The sequence below is a fragment of the Perna viridis genome, chromosome 1 (genome assembly GCF_037379345.1).
Source record: "Perna viridis isolate PV_CMFRI_1.1 ecotype Kerala chromosome 1, ASM3737934v1, whole genome shotgun sequence".
NCBI classification, from domain to species: domain Eukaryota; kingdom Metazoa; phylum Mollusca; class Bivalvia; order Mytilida; family Mytilidae; genus Perna; species Perna viridis.
In genome coordinates, this window is record NC_142445.1 from 6,773,471 (window position 1) to 6,800,635 (window position 27,165).

The window sequence follows — 27,165 nt, forward strand, 5'->3', positions numbered from 1 at the left end:
TGGCCCTTGGACTTTGTAAATTTCAGTTAATTTAAAGTTTTCCACACTTTTTTTTCGTGGAGAATTGGAATGCTGTTATTTTATCAGACTAAGCAGCACACAGAAGTTGAACCCTAAACAGACAGGACATATATGGGCACAAAATTCTAGCTTGATGCAACTCTCAATTTTGAATGCGATTAAATATATAACACAGGATAATATTTTGACAGGAATTGAAGCAGTCAAATAACTTTCATATGTGAAGATATCATGAACAGACAAAGTGCTTTCTAAACATCACAGACTTGTTTCAGTAAGGTATGATGAACAAAAGTCAAAGTGAAGATAAAAATAAATCAACAAAAACAATGTAACATATAATGGGAGCGTTTTTGAGTTAAAGCCCCATATTTCTATGAATTAAGTTCCATAACTCAAAAATGTAAAATCCAAATTATAAAAAAATCTAAAAGGAGCTTGCACTAATAGAAATAATCTATAAATAAATAAAGTTCCATGAAAATTATTTTCATGAGTTAAGTCCAATAACTTAAAAATGAAATATCAGAAATTTATAAAAATTAAAAGGAAGCTAACAGCAATTAAAAGAAACATTTCATTAAAGATTCAGGAAAAAAGTGCAACCAATATTGAGTTATAGTTTGAAAACTGTAGAAATCTCCCTTCTGTATGAGTAATATCCTACAACACTAAATCTTAAAATCACAAATTTTCAAAAATAAAAAGGGAGATTTCTTCTGACAGTATTAAAAGAGACAAATTCATTGAAATTGCTGCAAGTGTTCCAGTGAGATACAGGCAACACACAAAGCACTCACAAGGGCAAGGGATGAAGCAAAACTAAATCCCAGTCAGGAAAATAACATCAAACTCCGAAAGTGCAAGGCAAAACATCTAAGAATAAAGATAGAATGTCAAAGAAAAGGGTGGAGAGAGAAAACATCATCTATGGATATGGAAAAAGATACAAAAAAGCTTTGGAACTTGACAAAAGCACTGAATGATGAGGGAAGCAAAGGTGAAAAAATCACGCTAGAAGTTGAAGGAGAAACAACCATAGCGAATGTGACAGCAAATGAATTTGCTAAAGGCTATGAGAAAGAAAGCAATACTGATATACCACCATCACAGAAAAAATAAGTAAGAACTGAATTGAGAGAAAGATCAAAGGTACCAACACTTTGCAGAGAGATATCACCATGTTTGAGATGAAGGCAGCCATCAGAAAAATGAAAATGAAAAAGGCACCAGGTCCAGATAACATCACCAATGAAATGCTTCAACACCTTGGCACCTTAGCATTAACAACTTTGCTAGAGATTCTCAACCTGTGCTGGAGACAAGGTCAAGTCCCTCAATGTTGGAAAGAACAAGTCAAAAGCCTCAAGCTACCGCCCAATTAGCCTAACAAGCAGTTGCTGCAAATTAATGGAGCATATAATCAACAAGTGCCTACAGAAATACTTGGAATTGGCGAACATTCTTGGTCATGAACAAGATGGTTTTAGACAGTACAAGAGCACAGATCAGACAACACATCTATCTCAAGTAGTCGAGGATGCATTTCAATCAAAGAAAGTAACGCTAGTTGTCTGTAGATCTTCAGAGAGCATTTGACAAAGTTTGGAAAGATGACCTTCTTGTGAAACTTCTTAGATTTGTACAAATGGACCAACTCATATCTGTACAATAGAAGGGCAAGAGTACTTGTAGATGGGAAGCATAGCCGAAAAATACTTCTAAAACAGGGTGTACCACAGGGAGGAGTATTGCCAACTACTCTCTTCATACTCTATATGAATGACCTAGTTCCAGAGCTACCAAATGGTGTACAATCAGCACTCTACGCAGTCCTCCGGTGCTCTGAAGAGTATGCAACTACTGCAAGGTACAGGATACAAACAGCATTAAATATGGTAGTCAAATGGGCCAATGAGTGGTGTGTTACCATCAATAGTGAGAAAACAACAGCAACCCTCTTTACACTCTCATCTAAAACCCAATCTGTCAAACTGACCATGGATGACATCCATATCACAATGCAAGATCAGCAAACATATCTCTATATAACCTTCGATAAAAGACTTACATGGAAACAGCATATAATGACAGCAGAAGCCAAAGCCAGACGAAAACTAAACATCATGAGAAAACTTGCTGGTACTAACTGGGGTGCTAATGAGAAAATTTTGATATTTGTCTACGAAGGAAATGTATGCCCACATCTAGAATATGGCTCTAGTGCTTGGATGACAGCAGCTAAGTCTCACCATCAGACTCTAGATAAAATCCAGAATCAGGCATTCCGCATCATCACAGGAGCCATGAAATCAACACCTATTGCTAGTATGGAGGAAATTACAAACACACCACCATTAAGTAAAAGAAGAGAACGTAAAGCTATGATACAGGCCACCAAATAGCAATGCTTACAAAACCACCCAATGAATGAGAGACTGAAACAACTATCCTCAGGCAGACTCAAAAGATCCAGCTTCTCTCTAGAAACAAGAGCATTGTAAAGAAAACACCAAGAACATCTACCTACGCATGTCAAACCTATCAATTTTAAAATGAATGACAATCTATGTGCAGAGAAGGAGGACAATGTAACCATTCAGACAACAGTTCTGTTACTCAGTGCCAAAGATGAACAATCAAACATCGTCAGAAAAACCGTAACAATGAGCATGCTGGAAGAAGAGTATCCATCAGAATTCAGGACAAGAGTTTACACAGTCGGTTCAGCCACAAATGCGACAACAAAAGGAGAGGCCGGTATCTACATAGAATACCTGAATTGAGTACAACAGTCAATGGCAATACCAACAGGATTACATTGCTCCAACTACAAGGCTGAAGAAGAAGCACTCATCCATGCGGCAAATTATATCAAGGAAACCGCAGAAAATATGCAACTAGTATTCCTAACAGATGCCCTCTCCATAATACAAGCACTGACCAACAACAAACTACCACAACTTGAAAGACCTATTAATTCCATCAAGAGCCATAAAACTGCCACAGAGGATACCTTCACATTGTGGAATCAATGGAATTGAAAAAGCAGATAAGCTAGCAAAGGAAGGCACTCAACAACAGCAAGATGAAAATCCTGTCTGCTACACAGAGATGAAGACCATCATCAAGTCTCTGCACAATACCCCTCAGAAGCAAGGTAGCTACCATCAACTAAAAAGATTTGAGCAAACTACAATCTTCAGGCTCAGAACAGGACACAACAAACTCAACCGACATATGTACAAAGTTTTGAAGGTATTACCATCACCTATGTGTCCCTGTGGAGAAGCAGAGCAGAATACAGAACACTTTCTGCAGACATGCAAGTTACACCAGGCACAGAGAGAGAAGATATGGGATAAACCAACCCTCATTACAGAGAAACTGTATGGACCTGTGGAAGACCTACAGAAGACAGCCAGATTTGTTGAGGAGACTGGCGGTGTAATGGTGAATGACAAGAAGAAGCTGCAAGTGTTTTTGAGTTCATATTGTCCATAAACAGAAAATCACAGAAATTTTTTTTTTTTTACAAATTTGAGTCCCATAACTCAAAAACCAATATTGGACATCTATAGAAATTGAAAGGGAGCTAACAACAATCAAACTAAACAATTCAATATAATTTCACAAAAATAGGAGGCAGCATTTTTGAGTGGTAGTGTGAACAAAGGATGGATTCTGGTATACCATAATACAACCTTAAAAACAAGTGTTGAAAAATCAATGAAATGTAATGTTTGATTTATAATCCTCAAAATGTATGAATAACAAAATATTTCTTCAATGTATAAGTTACAAAATTAAAACATACAATATATCTGTCGGAAGTCCAGCTTTACATTGTTTCTGACTTAAAATGTTTAGCATTGCTGAGGGCTTCACTCCCTGCTTTGTTCATTGGCCATGCAAGAGATACATCATCAGCTTTTTCACCACAGCCAGTTTCTTGGTTGGACTTTTCTGTGCTCTCCTAAAAAAAAAATTAAATATTCTATATTGGCTAGGTAATGTTTGTTTTTCGTTTTTTGTTTTCTTAGGGGGAGAGGTATCAATGACAATCTTTAATAAGCTCTATATACAGGTAAGTTTTAATGATACGGTGACAGCAATGAGCCTATTTTAATGTCTTAGTACATATATGGAGCATGCATACCAGTTCTGAAAACATAGATCTAAAAGTCAGTTCTGTGATTATTTTAACTTGTAACTTTCACTAAATGGGATTTAAGGTTGGCATCTATCTGTCAGTCCAGCAAATTCATTTTCCACACTTATTTTGGTCATGATTGCTGATGTTCACTTGATTTTTTGGTACATTGCTTTATCCTAATAAGTTATAGATCAAGTTAGAATCTTGTTATGGCCCTTGGACTAAGAACTACCGGTAAGTTTTCTACACTTTTTTTGTAATGCTTACATACATTCATTTGGTTTTTGGTACATTTCTTTATACTGACAAGGTTCAGATCAAGTTAGAATTTTGTCCCAGTTCAATCATTTTTTGTTGAGTTGTGACCCTTGAACTTAAAAAATAAATGAGAGCCTCAGTTTTTGACATTTTTCTCATTAACAACTTGCGCATGAAGTTCAAATTGTTTTCTCATCAACAGTGTTTTCTTCATTTGGGGAACTTCATATTAATGCAATACTCTCAGAATGCTTGTAGAAATGTGTTGCAGTATGATGGTAAATGTTCATAAGGAAAATCATTCTTGGTTACATCCATCAAAAGACTGGCATATCAGCAAAAATAAATATACTAACTTGTAAATGTGATTGTAAAAGATATTTTCTCTTTAACCTCTCCTTAATAAGCAATCCCTTTGTCAACAGAGTCCAGTTCTGTATCACCCTCTTTTCTCTTTTCTGAAAAAAAAAATGTAACAAATGAAATTCCTAGATGTACATGTATTTTAAGGTATTAATTCCATATAATATAGAAGACAAGTTTTTTTTACAACAATCTATACACAATGCTTAATCTTTCATAATAAGCAGTTCGTCTAAGTGCTGAATAATTTCCAGTGGCAATGGTATTTTGTATTCAAATAGTCATTTTATTATAGTTAAATTTAAAAAAAAGGTTTTGGAAATAAAAAAATTCCGTTCATAGAAGCACTTATAGGACTGGATACACAGGCAAATGTGCCACACATGAGAATCATATGGTTTGCATCATATGATTATTATATAAATCAAGCATCATATGATAATCATATGTTTTTCACAAACATATGATTGTCATATGTTTTTAAGCCAAAATTACCACATGAGAATCATATGATAATCATATGACTATTATTTGTTCAATATCATATGATTGTCATATGATTATCATATGGATCGAGCTCCATATGATTATCATATGTGGCACATTTGGCTGTGTACCATATTCTAAATTGAACACATTTAGGAAAGACAATGCCAAAACAGTATTTTTAAGCTCAGGATTAAAACTCGGGTAAAATATGACAAATCTGGCAAATGTACTAGGCATTCTGATTTAGAGACTTTCAATCATAAAATCAAAATGATTACTTCATCTTCTCTTTGTTTCTGTATCTCTTGATCTTCATCCCAAGCAGCGATTAACAGATCTTTGAACTCTTCACATACAACAAACCCATCTAATCTATAAATATTCATTTACTTTATATCAACCCTTATAAAAAATATAAAATGAGGTGGATTAGCATTGCATAAAACATTAACTATCTTTCTTTATCTGTATCTACATATGAAGTTTCATCAAGCAGTTTAGGAGGAGTTGCACTTACAGGATCTGTCGACAAGGGAGAGACGGACAGACAGACAGGCATGGAAATTCCAAGCATGGACATTTTTTTTTTAATTCCAAGCTTTGCAGACCTTAAATCAAAACCCATTATGACCTTAATCCAAAAATCACTAAAGTATTTTAAACTTTAATATCAAAATAAGCAACATCTATCTAAGTGATCATTCAGGCAGGAATGTACATCATTATTTAGATTAATAGAACAAAAGAAAATATGTTTTAACCAAACAACTGAAAACTTACATGGGATGAGAATATCCACAATGAGTGTCCCAACCAGTCATAGCAGGGACACAGTCTATATCCAGTTTCTTTGCTACTTTGTTTAATCCAGGTACTAAAAAGAAAATTTAAAGTAGTATCAAAATAATCATGAGGTCTGTTAAGAATACTTAAAACTAGAAACATGAAAAAGGAAGTTCAAGAACAATTCCCTCTGTTTAGCATTGGCAGATATTGTGTAAAACATTGCCCCTGCCAACCCTTAAAATTCAACTAAAACTGATGAAGATGTATACATGTACCAAACTTCAAATCCTTGCCATAATTGGTTATGAAGTTTTGGCTTATCAACAATTCTATTAACTCAGATAATTTTAAATACATGTACTCAGGCAAATGTACCACACATGAGAATCATATGGTTTGTATCATATGTTAATCATATAAATTGAGCACCATATGATAATCATATGTTTTGGTAAACATATGATTGTCGCATGGTAATCATATGATAATCATATGTTTTTCACAAACATATGATTATCATATGTGGCACATTTGGCTGTGTACATATAGGCATTCAAGATGGTCAAAACAGTTTACGTGACACATATCTATGGTGTTTCGTGAAATACTGTTGTTTTTAAAGTAACTTACATCTCAAATGTACAGACCCTGCTGGCAACATTGATAGTTTGAAGAGCTCAATATTTCCATAACCATTTCGTGGTACTTTTCCCTGTCAAATTAAAATAGAAAGAGTAATCATGCAATTTTGAATTTGTAACTTTACAATAAAAAAAACCTTAAGTGCATGTTTTGATATTCTGACAAGTGGTCATTGCATCCACAGCTTTAGTGATATTTGAACATCCAGTACCTAACAAGTATTTGTAATGCTTTACCAATGTTATGACAGTTTTACATTATAGGCAAGGTGTGTTACTTAAATAACAAGCAGGTAGTTCCAGTATTACTTCCATTATCAGCAGGTAGTATTATATTTCAAGCAGGCTGTGTTTCTTACATTACAAGCTGGTATAATTACTTACATTATAAGCAGGTGGGGGTATATACTCCTCAGTCTGCCAATAACCAAATGTTTCTAGGTCCAATGCATCAGGATTCTCTTTCTTACGATTCTAAAAACAATGGAAAAATTGACAAGTATATACTAAAATGATGTGATTCATAGCTTGTGCTCATATGATAAATTGCATTTGGAGTTAAATCTCACGAAATTAACGAATTACAAAAATGTACTGTGATGTGTTCAAAACTACATAAGATTACTGGTAATTCTGTTGCTAAGAATAGACATACATAATGTATTGTTTACCTGAAAGTGGAAATACATTTACTAGGTAATTGAACTTTTGTTTTAAAGTTTTTTGATGAAAGATCAAGTCATACATTATATGTGTAATACCCAATTAGACTACTGAGTTTTAATTAAAGGTATTCATGTTACTAGTACACATCATTTTGTAAATAAATCAAATAAAATGAATATATGTTAACACCAATATTGTCATCCATCAAGTGAGTCAAAAAGGAAGATAAGAGATGTCAAAATTTAAACATAAGTACCTTTCATTATTTAAAGGTACTAAGTAAATACATGAATAATTACTAAACAAGTGCCTGGTGTGCTTAGCCCGAGTATGACCGACCAACAGACTGGAAGCTATTCAGATTAAAATTATAATATTATTATTAAAATTTTTTTCAATACCCATCTTGCTCTAGATTTCACCATCTTATATGGGTCTTCACCAACCTGTAAAACATAAACCATTCAACAATTGCATCCAAAATTAGCATTAATTCATAGAAATCATGGGAATAGGTTTCATATCAAATGGATTTTACAAGCTGCTAAACTTTATGGAGACAACTCCTGAATTTTACATAGTTTCTGTGTTGATATAAAAAATCAAGTTGAACTAACACCAGCACAAACAGATGATTGGAGCTTTGTTTTCTCTGTCTTATTGATATTGAAAATTCAAGCATAAAATTTCAGAAATGTGTGTAATTGTAGCATGATTAAACTACAATCTGAAATGATATTTAGTTTTCGAATATAAATGAAAAAACACTTGAACATTTTAACTAATTATAACATTACTTCGACGATGGAAATTGTAAGCATTTATTTCAGAGCAAAAGAATTCACCAGTACCTAACCAAATTAACTGTCAGAAGTCTTCTGCACATAACAAAACCATGCATTATGCAAAATATATATATATTAAGAGTAAATCCGAAAAAACATGTATCTTCTTAAATACTCACCCTAACTGCTCTTCCTTCTTTAAGCCAGTTTTCTCTGGAGTGAAGCTAAATATTCACAGTATTACATTTCAGATTTTACATGTGATCATAATTTGAGGAAAAAATCAATTCAGATAATGGGAAATTAGTAAGTTTTTTTAACTATGAATTTGATGAAGATAAAAGTGAAATGGAATGAACTATGAATTAAGACTTATAACTGGAATTACAACCCCCAAGTGACTACATATTTGAGGGTCTGAAAAGAGCATAAGTCAGGACATTAAATGAAATTTTACATTGTAAGAAAATGGTTTTATGAATAAGTACCAGTAGTAAACCTGACGACACAAGGACATAAATCCTTGGGCAAGACGACACCCAAAACAAAATTACAAAACACACACAGGAACAAAGAAAAGCAAACATCATGAACCCAAACAAAAACCAGCCATGAACTCAGGTTCTCTTGGATGAATGAGCAGTTTCTGCTCCTTGCAAAACACCAGAGTTTTATAAATTATTTCAACTGCCAAAATTATAATTATTATGAGCTAAAAAAAAAACTTCCACCATTAAGATGTAATTTTACAGTCTTCCATGAAAGAAAAAACAGAATTAATTTTATTATTTATCCATCGTATGAAGTAGAGTATATTAGAGAGAATACTCACAACATGAACACATTCTCTGGCATATACAGGTTCATTCTTAATGTATCCAACAGGTATGGCTGAGTTAGGGTATATGGCCTCAAATTTTAACAAATGTCTTTTCAAAACATATCTAAAATGTTCATTATATCATAAACGTAGTTAATTTTCAGCAAAATGGGGTTACCTTATTTTTGTCATATCTGTCCACAAACCTTAGTAATAAAAATGCCATTTGTTTTATAAAGTTTTGACTTTCTTCATGAAGTATTAACACAACTTGTTTTTAAGTCAATCATTTGTTCCCAATTTAGAATTTATTCTTATCATGATTCATCAATTTTTTTTTTCAAAGTAGCTCTTACTACTATAGTGAAGAATTGATGTAAAATGTAGAACTTTAATTACAAACTTGATACCATACTTACAATGGATGATTTTTCAACTCAGACACACTAGTAGGCATTGGTTGTGATACAAGCTTGGCTGTAAAACAAAACAATAAAATTGTCCATTCATTGATATCAATAATACTCCACAACAATTGGTAACCCACCAACAATAATATGTGTAGGTTCTGTGATGTTATTTCCATTTGCTGTAACTTGATGTAAAATGATTAATACTGACTAAGAGTTAGATTGAGTGTTTTTAACGTGGTACATGTTTAACAAGATAACAATAAAAACCTACAAATATGCTTATTACCATTAAAAAGCCCTTTGTAGCAAACTTTCAAGTATATAAGATAATGATAATCCACAATACTATGTAGGAACAAAATTAAAGCCTGAATTACATTACTTCTTTTCAAGCAGATGTCAAATTTGAAGTATGGAGTTATACTTAAAGAGTAATCAAGGGAACCAAGGTTATAGCTGTAATCGAAAGAATGTAATCCACGGACAAAGACCAGACATGGAAAACAAACATACACAACAAAGAACAGAAAGAAACTAAGATCATACATACAAAGTAACAAAAGTAAATGAGCAACTCGGACTCCACTAAAAACTGGGAGCATAGACCAGGTGCACTGGTAGGGTAAGTGTCCTCTGTTTTCTAGAAACACCCGTCGAGTTGCTCATAAAAAGTCAAGTCCAGGGTAGACAGACAAGGAAAGGAAAACTATGACCTGTTGAATAAATCACTTTTCATGGTGCAGATGGATACACCATAACGATCCACGAGTTCATGATGACTATTAAACTTCTGTAGTGATGACTTCAATCTTGTAACAACATAACCCTGTTCCAGAAGCCTATTTGTTAGAGTTCTAGTGCAATACAAAAAGTCTGCGTAGTTTCGGCAAGCTCTGGCATAATGTATGAGTTGTGATATGAACAATCCATACGTAGGTGCTGAAGCTTAAAGAACTGACCTTGAATAGCATTATTCTCTTTGAGATGAAGGTCAGAATCTGGACACTTATATGGTTCTATTGTCTCCTCCAACCAATCAGAGTTAACTCTCAGTTTCCTGGTTTCCGTCAACCATTTAGAGGCATAACGTGGTGTCACATCTTTAATGTAACCATCTAAAATTTTGAGTAAAACAATTCAAAAATAAATTCAGACAACAAAACTTCAAAGTTAATTCTGAACAAATCTTACAACTTAACAATCAATAAAATATCCTAAACAGTTACAAAGGCTATTGTACCTTGTACAAATATTTGTAAAACCTTTTAGTGATAATTTGTGTTAATAATATTCTAATAGTGACAAATATTTGGCAACACTTACAACAGTCACAAAGATCAGAGATAATCCTACAGTTCAAGTCTATATAAATCAAGCATGTCTATAGAGAATGGGGTTAGGGAATTGTACAGTAAATAATACATATCTAATATCTGTGCCAATTAAAATACAGTAGTCAACAAGTCCTTCTTGCTTATCATACTGACAACATAAAATATTTTTTTTAAATGTCCAGATTTTAAAAAAAAAAATGTTTCAATAACCACTATCTTAATTATACAAAAGTTTAGTACAAGAGTCAGTTAGTGAAAAATAAACAGAACATACCATTATCAAAGCCATAAACATATTGAACTGGTTTTGTTGCTTGGCTCTCTATAACATGAGGTTTCATCATTGTGCCACTCAAGGAACTAATACCTGGAATGTAAAACAATTATCAATGTAGAACATTTTGATACATGATATAACAATATTCAACTATATCTATTTTATAAAATATTGTATTTAGGATAATCAAAACAGCTCAAGTTCTTATTTCATAATTCAATTTTGTGTATTTATTCATCAAGAAAACTAATTTGCTTCCTCTTTATTACACTATATTAGTAAAACAATTTTAAAAGGAGGTTTCTGGTGCAGTTACACCAAAATATTTAAAATTTGTGGTTGTCACCTATTGGCAAAATGGAACAAAAATATCCTCAGTCTAAGAAAGGGGACAGAAGACTTCTAATAATCTGCTTCTTTAAGAAATTTCAAGTAAACATGATGATAAAAACTGGGAATCTAGTACAAAGCAGTGTATACTTGATTTTTGAAGTTTTAATTCCAACTAAAAGACATAAAATAGTTTCCCCAGTGTTACACAGAGATGTAGGATTCTTAGAAGAATCACAGAAACAATAGTGTGAAGTCAGGAGTTTTACAACATTACTATATTAAAGATGTAAAATCATGAACAATAATAACAGATCTATTGACAGAGGTCTAGCACTTCATGTACATTATATTTTAGTTGAGTTGTCTGCAGAAATGTAATTGAATCAGTATTTTAAATAAGAATGGTTTTGTCAAATGTCTGGTGACATAGCTGTTAGTATTTTGGGAGTTGATGGCTGGGAGATGTATCATAAGGAAATGGGCATATACACTGAAATGACAATGAAATAAGTTTCATACATTGTCATTTAGGATACATGCCCATTTCAATATGATGCAAATAATAACAGCAATTATGTTACCAACAAACAATAAATAATGTAAAGCCCCACTCAAAATACTTGTATATACTTTGGGATTATACAATATTGCAAATCATTTATAACAGTTAAAAAACACTCACAATATCATGTACAAATTACTTACAATACCACTGATCTTCTTTTTCTAGGTACACTTCGGTCCACGTATCTCCACCTGTATATTTGTACAACAATGAAATATAAAATAAAACACAGCCTAGTACAAGTTAATTTTTAGGAAGACACAACTGAAGTATTTTGCTGGATGAAAATATTGCAAAAAATAACTTAAGCAATTGTTTATACATGAAAGTGATTCACTTAAATTTAAATGAGTTGAATCACTAGTCCCTACATACAGGTTGAGTCAAAATGTTCACACATTAGTAACAGCCAATGAATGAAAAGAAATGGATATAATACTGCCAATAATAGAAAAAGGTATTGTATAGCACCATCATATTTACTTCTGGAATGAACTAATAATAAGCAATAAATTCCAATATTGCATTATTACAAATACAAAATAATGATGCCATAGACAACATAAAAACATCAGGTTCTTACAACTAGCTTGGACATACCATAAAAAAATGTATGCACCAATATTAGAAAATATTTCCATGGTAGAACACATACTGCAATAAAAATACTTCTTGGGATAACATTTCTTGGTATTCATAAATTACCATTGTACATCTTCAAATTCTTAAAATAGGAATAGTACAGTAAATATTACCATTAATTTCTTCCACGTCAGAATCGTCAGAAAGAATTTTTCTGTTTTTAGATCTCGCAATAACGTTCTTTACTAGAGTCACTGGACTACGAGGAGTGAACTGCTCATCTTCAAAATCCTCATCTGACCTGTGAAGTAAAGTTAATAATGTGTATGTAGTTTACTTGTGACATAATCCAATTGGTTTGTCTAAAGTGTCTATCAATTATTAACTGTAATATATAAAATCTCAACACATTTTTAAAAAGTTCATCACTGTATACTTTGTGATAAAGGCACTTTAATTTACTAATGAATTTATCAGCACTTTTCTAGAATTATGCATGTAACTCATATAAATTTTCTATTAAATAAAACTAAAAAATACACACCCTGTATTTTCATTCTTAGTTTTTGGGGTTTTAGGTTCTTTCCTTCTTCCTTTGCTTTTTTTTCTCTTTCCATTACTGTAGTCTACAACGAGCTCTCCGTCACCATCATCACTGCCTGGAATAAACTCATCTTTTGAGTCTAAATCTTCTTCACTGTCCTTGTAACTTTTTGGCTTGACCTTCGAACCCCTTGACCTGAGAGATTTGTCCTGATCTTTGAAATACTGTGACTTTGTTTCTTCCTCAGCATTTTTGTTCTTGGTGTTTTTAACACTTGTTTTCTTTTCCTTGCCTTTAGAAACCTTGGACGGTTTCTTTTTTGAATTTATAGGTTTCTTTTTACTAGAGGCTTGTCTACCAAAAACCTTAAGGGTAAACAAGATATTTCAAACAATTTGTTTTCTCTCTGAAATTCTAGGTATCATATAATAAGTGTTGAATTCAACCACTATATATAGAAATAGGTAATGAAAATTATAACTGATATCTCACTATTCATTTGGTAAATTATGTGCAGAAGCCAAGATTGAATCAAAAATCATTTCAATGACATTTTAAATGTTAAAATACCTTTAACATTAACAACGATGGATGGAAGTCTATATCACAGTTTAAGGCTCAGTTAATAGAAAAAATATCGAATTTTCTTCAAGTTCTCCTCAGCCCAAATTTTAGACCTGTCATATCACTTGGAACTAAAGATTTGAGGAAAAAAACTCAAGGAATTAAAGAATTTTTTTAGGATACCCACACCTGACTTACTGTACAATAAAGTGACCTACCTTTGCAATTGTTGGCTTCAGTGGAAAAGGCTGTAGAGACATAACTATTCTTGTCACTAGTCCAAGACTTCTCAGTAAGACGATCAATACCTGTATAGGGAAGTAAACAGATGAAACAGTTTCCATTATATAATAACTTTTTGTCAATAAGTTATTTTTAACGGTCTTTGACAATCATTTCAACATAAAACAGATTTATGTCATCTTAAATAACCAGATAAACAAGCATATCATCATGTAATAAAACAAGAAAATAAAGCATGACAGTAAAGAATATTAACCATTAACTTCACACAAGATTATTTGATACAAACCAGTGCTCTCTCTAAGTGTGATACAACTGTTGATAATCTGAAGCTCTCTCCAATGCTTTCTCGCTACAAATAAACATTGCACCAATTAAAAATAATTTCTCCCCAAGGAACAGAAACTGCTACTTTGTCTACTCTACATATATAGTTTTATATAGCACTTAACTGCTCAGTGGAATGCTATTAAGAATAATATATGTACTAGAAAACTAAGGATACCCTAAGGAACAATGATGTCAACTTTCATTTAATTTTATTGCATGGTTTCAGAGAAGAATTTCAAAGTTATAAACATGAAAAACAACAAAAATCTGTTTCAAAGGCAATAACTTCGACATCAGTTGATCAATCATTTTGAAAATGTTGGCATAGGTCTGTTGGTGAATATAATTACCCCTGTCAAATTTTGCTATATTCAAGAGATTTTAAGTTATTTGCAAAAACCTGTATTTTGACCCCTGTGTTCCATTTTTAGTAACAGCAACCCTGTTTTTCAACATTTAAAAAATTTGAACATTCAGTTAGTGCAGAATACCTTAAGAAACAACCACACCAAGTTTCATTGCAATTGGTGAAGCAGTCAGGTGCGTAGCTGAGGCCAAATTGAAGTGTAGGCAAAATTATGGCAGGGGGTCTGGGGGAGCCCTGGTAGGGGGCCCAGGGGGGCATAGCCCCCCAAAGCTCCGCGGAGATAGCGTTTTAGAGCATCATTTATGCCTCTTCTGGATGTATTTTATCTTTTCTTTATCTTTTATTTTTGTCTTTTAAGGGCAAAAAATTTAACAAGGTGTTGTCCAACAATTTTGACTCAAAAAGATTTCGGTAGGACTAATCATAAGGATCATTTCAGCAATTAATAGTTTAAGATACTGGCTGCAAACTGTGAAAAAAAACATCATTTTTCATCTTCCAAGGAAATAACTCTTACAAGGAGTCGTTTTGACAACATTGATCCCTTCTAGACTTTGAAATCTTACAATAAGGATCATTCAGCAATTGAAAGAATTTGGCTAAAGCAAACAGTTTTGGACATATAATATTGTCTGACCCCTATGTTTTATTTTTAGTAACGACAGCCTTGTTTTTTGATGGATCAAAAATACCCACATCGTTTCTATGCTGGATACCCCAAGGAACATTCATACCAAATTTGGTTCCAATTGGTCAAATAGTGTCAGAGGAGAAGATTTTTGAAAGAAATAACATTAAAAATAGCAATAAAAAGTTGAAAAAAGGCAATAACTCCACCATGGCTTCACAGATTAAAATGAAAATTTATCCATATGTAGATCTCATCATGCTGAACACTTTTATATAGTCAGAATTTTGCTAAACCTAACAGTTTTGGACATATAATATGCAGAAAAATACTGTCTGACCTCTATGATCTATTTTTAGTCATGGCAGCCTTGGATCAAATATCCCCACATCAGTTCTAAGCAGGATACCCCAAGGAACACTCATACCAAGTTTGGTTCCAATTAGTCAAGTAGTGTCAGAGGAGAAGAGTTTTTAAAAATTGTTAATGACGACAGACAACAATGACGGAAACCAAGTGATGGCAATAGATCACATGGCCTTTGGCCAGGTGAGCTAAAAATATGATTAATTTAATTTCATTAATTATGAACCTTCTGGTAGAAATAAAATAGAGAAAATGTAAGCAAAAATAAGCAAGACACAGTTTGCAAAGTATACAAATATTTAAATGACTTTTTTCTTGTTTAAGTGTAAGTATTTGTAAGAATCAGGCAAAATGGAAAAAATCAGAAACATGCATGTCGAAACCCTACAGATCTGAAAATTAAGATGCGTTCTCTCTTTGAAAAGACCATTACTTGATCTCAGCATTGGATTTGCTCAAAAATTTTTCAATAGAATCTTAAATGTAGAAAAATGAGGTATCTGCCCATGAAATGCTGATTTTCAGTGCATTTCAATGAAATTGGAACTCAATGGTCCAGCACGATATGGAAAATCTTGTCTGTTTTCCTTGATTATTAAATAATCAAGATAAAATAATCATAGAGATTCACTCACCTTTAAGTTATTTTTGTATATTATGAAAAAGTGCTTGATTCTGACCCTGTTTGGTCCCGAACTCCAATTATCAAGAAAAAATAATGAAAAAAGTCAAATTAAACTATAAAATGGTGTGTTTTTTTTCATACCATGTTTCAGCCAGTGCCTGATTCTTACAGATACTGACACTAAAATACACTGACCAGATTCAAAAGATGTTTATCATGATTTGTCATGAATGGAAACCTAGTCTGAAACCATGTGAGAACTTTACACAACATCATTGGTGTGTATTGGTGTTTAGGTACTGATGTAAACTGGTGTGGCAGAACAGACAGAGCCTGGGCTCTCAGTAGATCATTGTCTAATAGTCTGTTCACGTACATTCCTCTACACAACAAACACATCAGGTGTACCTGCAAAACAGTTACAGTGATAAATTCATAATAATAGAGTTTGGTACATGTAAAACAATCACTGTAATAATATTTTAAGACGAATGTTTAAAATTCTACTGCAAAATTCTTTGTAACGCAGAATGTCACTGGATAACACTATAAATTGCAGGGCATCAAGTCCATGATTGTCTGTCTCAAACTTCCTATGCATGCACAGAATTTGTTTTTAAGATATTTTACTTGTTTTCCACAGACAAGTTACATAAGAATTGAGAAAAATGTAGTGCATTTGAAGATGTGTCATTCTCAATCTAGAGTTGACAAAGCCATATCTATATACTGGCTCCCCTGAGGCATCCTCAGTTAATTCCGTTTGCAAAGTTCTGTCAAATATACGACACAACAGATGCCTCCAAATCTACAATACAATACAATATCTCCTATCTTAGAAACATATAAGACAGACTACTTACTGCTTTCAAAATTGAAAAATACCTCACAAAAAATTGGACTTATTTATACATTAGTCTTAGGGAGTATTTTTTTTATCAAACTAATGAGATCTATTTTGTAGTATCTGGATGCATAATGCTAAGATACATAAATATGTGCCACTCTTTATACCTTGTACAATAAACTATACCATTCTTTATACCTTGTGCAATAAACTATACCATTCTTTATACCTTGTGCAATTAACTATACCATTCTTTATACCTTGTGAATGTTTTCCCGTTGTTCTTTTTCAAATCTGTTGGCAAGTCTTTGAAAGTATGCTTTTATATCAAAACTTTTCTTCTTTCTAAAACAACAATTATGTTTTAAATAAAATGATTTATTTTCATATTTTGGTCATCATGAAAATAAAAGAAATAAAAATGCTCACACATTATAATTTGAGAACTTCATTTGGAACTGATTTGAACTACTTCACATACAGGTCATGTAAACTACAAATAATGCTGATTTTGTAATTGTTTGCCTACCCTGCTACATTTGCAAGTTTGCTACATATATTTGATGGCACAATTTCTTTTTGTATTGATACTTATATACCGGTACTAATAAAAAGTACGATTTCGTTTTTATATGTTTAAGAATACAATTACATGTACATATATACCTTCTCTTGATAAGTTCTGGTGCATCAAGAGTTATTTCAATAGGTCCTGAAGGTATTTGGGATTTCTTTGGGCTGTCATGATCTTGTAAGGCTAAAAGATTTACAGACGTTAGAAATCTATTCCTGTACATTAACATGATATTGTGTAAAAAGGGAATGTTCCAATTAAAACTATTTTGATCACATTAAAATAACTCATTACCATACTAATTTTACAGATAAAATTGAATGTATATCACATTCATAGTTACTATGAAAACTAAAAACTGTTACTAAGAAAAATTTGACACAGTTACTTGACAATGTCACAGAATCAATGTTAAACATGACTTTTTCCCTGACACAAAATACAATGAACTTTTCATACATAATAGAATAATAAATAGAATACTATACCAGAGTAGCTCTAGATCTATGTATATATACATTAATAATTCAGAATCATGTTACAAACAATATTCACTAAGTCAATCAATGTATTGCTATAAAAAATACATGTACATGTACCTTCTACCTCTTCCCAATCAGACTCTTCCTCTTCACTGGAATCTTCCATCAATTCATCATCCTTTTTCTGTATTCCTGAGGGACCTGGAACTGCTTTGTTACCAAACTGGTCTTTAGAATTACCCTCCATCATCAGTAAGACAGACGTCACATCTCCCATGTCTACTTTTACCTTAGGTTTAGTTTGGATCTGATTTTGTGAATCAATAATTTCACATTTACTGCTTCCCCCAAGTTCCTCTTCGGAGGGATTATCAGACATGACTTCAATGTTTCCACTGGGAATATTGAAATCATTTATTTTCTTTCTGGCAATTCCTTTTTTCTTACTCTTTACTCTTCCACGTTGTTTTTCCTTTGGTTCATCGTTACCTAGTTTCCTCTTTTTCTTATCAGAGACACTGACATCTTCATTTTCAGTATAAAGTGGTTCCTTGTTCTTAACACTATTTGTACTTTTCCGTTTCTCTTTTTTCTCTTTCAAAGTGTTGAGCAAAACAACATCTTGCTTACTGACACTCTTCCTTTTACCACCAACTCCATCTTTCAGTTCTAACTTTGGTTTCTTAGAAGGTTCAAAATCTTCTAGATCATCTGACCTTTTGGTCTTATGACTTGTCTTATTTCCCATTAACTTTTGCCTTTTTTCTTCCATGTAAAGTAATTTATCAGAACTTTTAGCTTTACCACAATTACGATTTTTATTCCTTTGAGATTGTATCGGGTTTTTATCTTCCATTTTTTTCCTCTGAGGCCAAGGCTGAAGTTCAGATTTCTGATCAGAGATCACATTAATCTGTACACATTCTCCATCAATATCATTTTTGCCTTCTTGATCTAAGTTTTTGCTTTTCACTTTTCTCTTTTTGATACATCCATTACCAGTAGTTAACATATCATTTTTTTTCTTTAATTTTGATGAAACTTCATTACTTGTTTCATTTGACATACAATTTCCACCATCTCCTCTACTTCTATCATTTCTTTTATTTCTCTTCTTATCACCATCTTTTAGTCCACTTATGCTTTTTTCTTCCACATTTTGATGCTTCTGAAGTTTATCCTTTCCACCTACACCATTAATAGGGGATGATCTTGTGTCCTTTAAAGCATCATTAAACTCCTGCTCTTTCTTTGAGGAAGTGATTCTTTTCTTACTAGGCATTCTTCTTAACCAATAGAGATAACTCTAAAATGTATTACAGTCTTATGATACAAAGAAATATAGCAAAACTTGATTATAATGAAAACATTTATAGCAAATTAACAATTCATTACAATTTTTTGCCAATTGTCCAATTAAATCTATGATAAAATATGTTAGCTATTAGAACATTCATCCTTGGAAAAAGTGAAGAAAAGGAAATGAAGACAATATTGTAAATGGTTAGACAATTTTGAAGGAACATCACATGCTACACAAAGGCTTACAGGTGCCTTGTACCTTTTGACAATAAGTAAACAAACAAACAGTTAAGTTATTTTTTAATCATTATTTTGACATTTACACTTACACAAGCAACTGCCGTCCTGTGAATATTTTAGTATGGGTAATCAATTTTAAATGAAATACCGCTACAAACAAGGCTTCAGCAACTTCCTATATTAATACAAAATATGTAGATCATCTGTCAAAACATGGATAGCTTAAAATCTTTCTGTCAGAAGTGATGTTGAGAGGAACATGATGTATGCAGTTAGGATGTGCTGTAATATAGGAAGTTGAGCATATTCCTGTTGGTTAAGACAAAACAACATGTATGGTTCATTACTTTAAAATAGTTCTATCTTAAAAAATGAAAGTCTGTGGTTAGTTTCACAAAAAATCGTAAGTGATCTTTCTTAAGTTATGATGTCACAATACTTTGATCTATTATGATGTGGTAACATACGACTAATTTTACACTTCAGATTATTTGTGAAAAAGGACTGCTGTTGTCTAGAAATAAATTCTAAGAAAAGACCAAAGAGATCAATCATCTAACTGCCTTCAAGTATAAGCAAATTTATTACCAATTATAATAGATGACCTATTGTCATTTAATTTTGATAAGTGGGTTGTTTCTAACATGATATTAGGTTTTGCCCTATGAGGAATGGAGGTATTTATACTCAAATAACATTTATCTTAATTGATAATACAAATTAATGTACAGTATAGTATTCGATTTATTTTCAATATTCATGGTTACTGCAACTGCAAAGTATGCTTTCAAATGCAACAACAAATATATATAATAATATAAATCATAGAAAAATTTGGCAAACAGACTCTGGGTGAAAAAAGTAATACAGCAAACAGGTACTAGGGCGAACAAGACCCAGATTCTGAAATAACCTGGATATAGTACGTGGGTTGAGATAACCCCCTGTGCACCCCCTCCCCCCACTCATCAACCAAAATATGATTTTCAGGTACCCTTATATCTCCATTTAAGAATATTTTTGTCGCCAAAAAATGAACTGAAGCATTTTTTTTATTTTTTGGCTAATTTTTATACCTTGTTGAGGCAAAAAATCATTTTTTAAGTTTTTTTATTCTTTGTACTTCTCATTTCTACAGAATGAAGAAAACAGACATATGTATATATCATCATGTAGCCCCTTGTTTCAACTTTACCAGGTTTATTGGTAAAATGAAAAAAATGTACCCCTACCCCGCCGAAAAATCACTTAAATTGACATAATTTTCAATATCAATATTGCTACAGTATTTATGCTTCAGTTAAAAATGGCTTATTTGGTATTTTCTGTTTAGTATTATCACAATTTGTACTTCTGGGGTTCTTTTGATGATTTTTGAAAATTTTCGTAGTCAGAATTTATCAAAAAATGTGAAAAATGGGATTTTCGATTTTTCGGTCAAAAGTCACACGAATTCAACTTTTCAAGTTATTGCTCAACTAAAATGTCTCAAATTTGGTATCACTTGATAGATAATTTAATTTTCTACAGAAATAAACCATAAAAAACATAAAAAAAAAGGATTTTCAAAAATGTTGAAAATATTACCCCTACCCCTACAAAACTGGTCTTAGTATCAAACAGAATTCTTATTCATAGCATACTGACACTCAAAAACTCACAATTTTAGGCATTCACAATTAAGATAATGATGTTCCCAATATATCTGATCAATTAAAGGTTTTAGGGTTACAATAACTATAAAATCATAAAAAGGGGAATTTTCAGAATTTCGAAATTTCTTCTATATCACACGTTATTTCCCTTTTTTCAAAATACTGTATTTTAATCAAGATTTTGTGTATATTAATATAGTATCTTAGCTTCGAAATGAGCCCAAGTAATAAATATTTGAACTTTTCTTAGTCAAGTTAGGTGAAAAATTGCCATCCCTACCCATTAATAAAATACCTCAACTTGAACCCAAATGTTAACTATTGATATATAAACGGTGTACAATAGACAAGTTGGGCACTGTTGTTTTAATTATCGATGTATTCAACATATCTTATCATTTCAGGTGCGTATTATTCAGTTTCAATATGACAATAATATTCATTTTTCTGTCCATTTCACCTATAATTGGCATTTTTTTTCAAATACCGTACTTCAAGTAAGCTTTTGTATATTTAAATACAATTATATGGTGTCTTAGCTATGTAATGAGCCCATGTAATAAATATTTGAATTTTTCCAAGTCCAATTAGGTGAAAAATTGCCACCCCAACCCATGACAAGAATACCTAAACATGAACCAAAATGTAAATTTTTAGCACATAATTTATGTAAAAAAGACATTTTGGGTACCATTGTTTTAATTAACGATGTATTTAACAAATTTACTCATTTCATGAAAGTTATTTTCGGTTTCAATATGACAATAATGAAAAAGAATCTGAGAATATTCTTTGGCGACAAATTGATTTGGTAATGGGAGGTATAAAGGTACCTAAAAATCACCATGAAGTTGATGAGTGGGGGGTGCACGGTGGACCCTCCCAGCCCAGGGACTAATATTCTTATTTTCGGTGTGACTTCACACTTGAATTAGATTGGTTAACTAAAGGAATTTAAATTGATTGGAAGCCATGCAAACTACCCAGATGGAAAAATCCATATTTTTCAATTGTAAATACCTTTGAAAATAAAAAAAATATTTAAAATGCTCTGGTTTATCCGATCAAAAGATCATTTAAAAGAAGAGTTTTTACTAATAAAGAAGATAGCTGCTACAGGATTTGATTGATCATTCAGGGTTCTATGTATGTTGTCTCCATTTGTAATAATAGTGAAATTGAAGACGAAATTCATTTTCTTATAAAATGTGATGCTTGTCAAGATACAAGAGAAAAGCTGGTATTTAAATTTAACAAAATGTTTAATAAATAAATATCACAGTTATTCATCTATTATAAAATGTATGCTATAAATGCTTAACAATGATTCAGTTGTTATATTAAATTTCTCCAACTATATTGAAGAATGTCTTCAATTAAGACAAATTACTGTATATCAGATAATTTTGGCAAGAGTAAAATTTGGGGATTTTGGGGCAAAAAAGTATGTGACAAATTTTGGTGATTCTAATTTTGGCAGATGCTAAGATGTGCACTAAGTACCTAAGCAAATATTTCACAGAATTTATTTTGTCATTTTTAGGGATCAAATATAAGGGGAAATACTTGCTAAATGCAAGTTGAAATTCAGTTTTGCTAGTAAAAATTATTTCCAATTGCTAAAATTTGCTAGTGGAATTTTATATGTCATATATGTTAAGTCCAGAAATAACTAAACTTAAATTTAGCAAGTGTAAATTTTCAGTACTTACTTAATTTAGCTTAAGGATAAAATTCTGAAATTCAGTCCCATAATATCACTTTTTAAAATAAATGCAAGGTCACTCCGGGTGTGATATATGTATTGTCTCTTTGTTGATATGTTTTATTTTGACTGCTTTAACCACAGTGGCTCAAGTTCAGTGAGTATAGGATATGTAAGTTTCGTCCTGTGAATCTGTGGTTTCACGATAATGGGTTCTCATCTACCATTCAAATGCATGGAGATTCGTCATTAACGTATTATTGGCTTCAATATTTAAAGCCAAATATCTTTTAGTGACCCCAGAAAATCCAGCTGGCGTTGTTCGATACGGATCCAATACAACTAAAGGACAGTGGGACTATGGATTTGGATGGACCCATCAAGGACAATTCAGTAAAATGGCTATAATTGATACGGAATGACACGGTACAATACGGTCATAACACGGTTTAATACCAATGGAAGAGTAATCAAGGGAACCAAGGTTCTAGTGGTAATCAAAAGAATGTAATCCAGGAAAAAAGTCAAGACATGGAAAACAGACATACTACACAACAAAGAACATAAAGTACGGTAACTAAAATAATACAATGTACCTACAAAGTAAAAAAAGCAAATAAACAACTCAGACTCCTGGATACATGCCAGGATGTATTCACTACAGTGAAACAATGTGTTGCTATGGTATAGGTAAGGGTTACTACAGAAAACCACGGTCTGATACGATTCCCCTGGAAGATCTGGCAGAAGTGATGCAGCTGGCATGCCAATTAATCCTCTTTCAATAGCTTTCTTCAAATCACATTGATTCCAGATCTGAGCATCAGAGCACCTACCTTGTGCACCAATATTCACTCATCGAAATTTGTAACCAGTGTCAATGAGAGCCATCAGAACTACTGAATGATATCCTCTGTAGTTGTAGTAGAGGGAACCTCCCTTCGGAGGACACCGTATGGCCACATGTTAGCCATCCAGAGCACTAAGTGTATGGGGAAACTGCCATCTTGCTTGAAACTGCTAAGCTATAGCCTGCCATTGTTCAGACTCAACAGGGGTCTTGATAACATCTTCGGTATATATTGAAACAATAGCCTCGCAAATATCTCGAACAATACAACTTACTGTGTTGTGAGCAACCCCAAACCATACATCAATGTTCAGCAACTGTCCCCTGTAGCCAAATATCTCAATGTGATTGCTAGCCTCAATTCAGGATCGATGGATGCCTATACCAGGTGTTCTTCTTAGTAATCCTAGGACCAATGACATAAGAAATTCCTGAAACAATTGTGGATCTACCCTCACTAAGTTCTTATATGCCGCTGGATTTTCTAATCTAAGCTCAGCCATACTGCCCATGGATAGGTCTTCTGAGAAGCCAGTCCCTATTCCACCATCTTCTCTGCCTCTGGTCCTCACTACATGTGTCATCAAGAAGTTCAGTCATTGTTCTTGCGTTTCAATTCATATTAATATCAAGACCAATCCAATTAACTGCAAATATGAGTTGTTGATGGTTCATTTAGGACTGATACTTGGGAAACCTTTCTGACCCTCAGCAATCCGTAATTCAATGTAATGGGGTCGTACCTTTCCGTTACACATTCATTGAACACTGTTCTCTGTCCTTAGCAATAACGTAGTGTAACTGTGCCAGTACATACTTATTCATTAGTAACCGTACAAGTCCTTGACAATTACTAATCTACGAATTAGTAGGGAACAATACGGTTTTAAAAGGGATGAAAACGGGTTAGTACGAGCTTATACGGTAAAGTAGGGTTATGCTACGGTTTTTCTTCCATGGTAAAATTTAGAACGTGTTCAAAACTTGTCACAGAAAACGAAGTATTACTATGTACCATTACGAATCATTATGGATATAATACGGTAAGATACGGGACGATACAGATCGCTATGAGTTATGCTGGATTGTATCCATAACTCTTCCGGCAAGGAAATCCTTGAATGAGTGACCTAAGCAACAGGATAAAAATGTTAATATAAGCATAAAATACAAGATTTTGCATTGTGGCGCAGTGTTTCAATCTCCTAGAAGTAAACAATAAAATATAGATCAGTCTTTGGATTTCAATATATTTTACATTGGAAATTCTGGAAAGGAAACTGAAACTAGAACTACACTTACAAACCCTATTCAAGACCTTGAGGCTTGAATACTCACTAGATTATAGATGTATACAACTATTACAAGCCACTGCATGTGCTTGAACTATTCATTGTAAATTGTAAATGTGTTCATGTAAATAGAAATAAATAATTAATAAACCAAAGGCACATATAAAGATTCACCTCCTAGATCTTGGAGTACCAAGATGTTTGAAAAAGAGAATAACAAAGTTTCTGATACATGTAAATAAACAAATCTTTTCACAGTTCACATTGGGATTATCTCCCCCTTTCCCCAATTCTCTGTCGCCGTAAAATACACCACTTGTTAAGGAAATACTGGATATATATATATATAACAAAACAGCATGCGCATACATGTGCGTTACAGACTAAAATCTAGTAAATTTCAGAACCTGTTACAGTAACTGATTAACTAATATTTTTCCGGGCACATGTCACTGTTTACATAATTTTCATTTAGTAATCTCTAAACGAATTCGTATAAATAAACTTCAAATTTAAAGGTAATTTTAATGTATATATGCGCTAAACAAAAATTAAAATGTTATTTACGTTGGTTGTAATGCAAATTTTAAGTTGTTTAGAGCACAAGAATTTTTATAGTGGACTATATTTATCTCCTTGTTTAGAGACTATAGTTTTTATTATTCTCACCGGGTCTCACTAATTGCCGACAAGAAGCGACAAGGAATTTGAATTAGCGACAAGAAACTTTGAATTAACTACAAGAAACTAAAAAAAATACCGACAACAGGAGATAGACTATATCTATTTGCTGTTTGAATAATAAAAAGATGAAAAAAATATGTATATTTTTAAATAGGAGAACTGAAAATGGAGAAGATTGTAAGAAGTTATATTAAAAAAAACTTTTGTACATGCATAGTTGATATGAATTTGCTATGTAAGGTTTAAAATACAAAAGTTAGTGACAAAAGAATGAAGAGGAAATGATTCTTTGAGCCAAATAAATTTTGTGACTTTAATAGTGAAGTTACCCATCTGTATATATCAAAATTTCCGATGCTATATTTTATTGTGGTTTGAGCTTTATACATGTGCTTAAAGTTAACCAAAGTTCCAAAATGATTGTTGTGTGTGTTTTGTTTTTTTTGTTTTTTTTTTTTTTTTAATTTATTTATTTTTTGTTTGTTTGTTTAAAATGAAGGAAACGTGTTTAAAAATTTTCAGGCACGTTGATCGACTATTGAAGTCTCATCAGTAACGCTTTGTCAAAAAAATAGCGGAATTATATCATTTTAGTGTGGTTTTTGCTTTATACACGTGCTTAAAGTTGACCAAAGTTCTAAAATGATTGCTGTTTTGTTTTTTTCTCAATTTCATTTTTAAATTTTAAAATGAAATAAAAATGCTTAAAACATTTTGAGGCACGTGTTTCGACTTTTGAAGTATCATCAGTAATGCTTTGCAAAAAATAGCGGAATTAAATACAAATTTAAAAGACCAAATTATTTCTTCGGATTATCTTTGTTTTATGAATTTGTAATTTGTTCAATTTTTTAATTTAGATATTGAAGTAACTTGTGTTTTATAATTTTTATTTTATTTTTGTTAGTGTCACCCGGAGCGCTTTACCAATTTGGAATGAGTATAAAGCAAAAACAAAAAACAAAAAAACAAAGACACATTTTCTTTGAATTTTAAATTATACTAATAAAGATAAGCTTTGAATTTTACTCAAATCATTTTCATGTTAAAATTTGCGAATATCATTTATGGATTTCTAAATTTTGTATATTTGTCTTTTGTCATGCGATTATTTATTTTTATTTTTATTTTTATTTTTTTTTATTATTATTTTTATTAATAATTACATATAAACATATATACAACATTCACTGATTGTGTTGAAGGGTGCAGGAGTTGTATTTGCCACATCCATTTTCTCGTACTAATGAAGCTTTTGCTTCTTAGCTGATTGTTTTTTTGCCGACCTTATGCGTTTCCTCTGGCCAGGCTTTCTGGCACAAGCACTTGTTTTAGGATTCACCAGTTCAATTGATGTCTATTGAAGCTATTGATGAAG

General features: G+C 32.3%; 1 protein-coding gene across 8 annotated transcripts; it reads right to left on the reverse strand.

Annotated features, from left to right (window-relative positions):
- Positions 1 to 3,751: 3,751 nt before the first annotated feature.
- On the reverse strand, positions 3,752 to 25,587 carry LOC148627023 (DNA repair protein complementing XP-C cells-like). Of its 8 annotated transcripts, none has more exons than XM_088565767.1 (23): positions 25,511 to 25,586; positions 19,691 to 19,776; positions 18,177 to 19,365; positions 17,670 to 17,760; positions 17,264 to 17,348; positions 16,352 to 16,564; positions 14,130 to 14,192; positions 13,816 to 13,905; positions 13,034 to 13,398; positions 12,663 to 12,790; positions 12,048 to 12,098; positions 11,007 to 11,099; positions 10,358 to 10,513; positions 9,405 to 9,462; positions 8,998 to 9,109; positions 8,345 to 8,389; positions 7,782 to 7,826; positions 7,099 to 7,188; positions 6,704 to 6,785; positions 6,068 to 6,161; positions 5,566 to 5,659; positions 4,792 to 4,893; positions 3,752 to 3,997 (listed from the first exon to the last, which is right to left on the reverse strand). In XM_088565767.1, exons 3-23 carry the CDS (start codon positions 19,339 to 19,341, stop codon positions 3,863 to 3,865), a joined length of 3,357 nt encoding a protein of 1,118 aa, XP_088421893.1. In that variant the 5' UTR covers positions 19,342 to 19,365; positions 19,691 to 19,776; positions 25,511 to 25,586; the 3' UTR covers positions 3,752 to 3,862. The 8 variants fall into 8 exon arrangements, 7 of the variants coding, with proteins under 7 accessions (XP_088421893.1, XP_088421910.1, XP_088421927.1 ...); XM_088565784.1 differs by having other exon boundaries at positions 19,691 to 19,883; positions 25,511 to 25,569; XM_088565801.1 differs by lacking the exon at positions 25,511 to 25,586 and adding an exon at positions 25,278 to 25,488.
- Positions 25,588 to 27,165: the final 1,578 nt, after the last annotated feature.

What these genes read in the sequence shown, in the direction of transcription:
- LOC148627023 (XM_088565810.1), bottom strand. Translation starts at nt 19,341, where the DNA reads ATGCCTAGTAAGAAAAGAATCACTTCCTCAAAGAAAGAGCAGGAGTTT. An exon ending in CACACTTAGAGAGAGCACTG is followed by an intron (nt 13,906 to 14,129) that starts GTTTGTATCAAA and finishes TTCCCTATACAG; the next exon opens with GTATTGATCGTCTTACTGAG. An exon ending in TGAAGCCAACAATTGCAAAG is followed by an intron (nt 13,399 to 13,815) that starts GTAGGTCACTTT and finishes TTTACCCTTAAG; the next exon opens with GTTTTTGGTAGACAAGCCTC.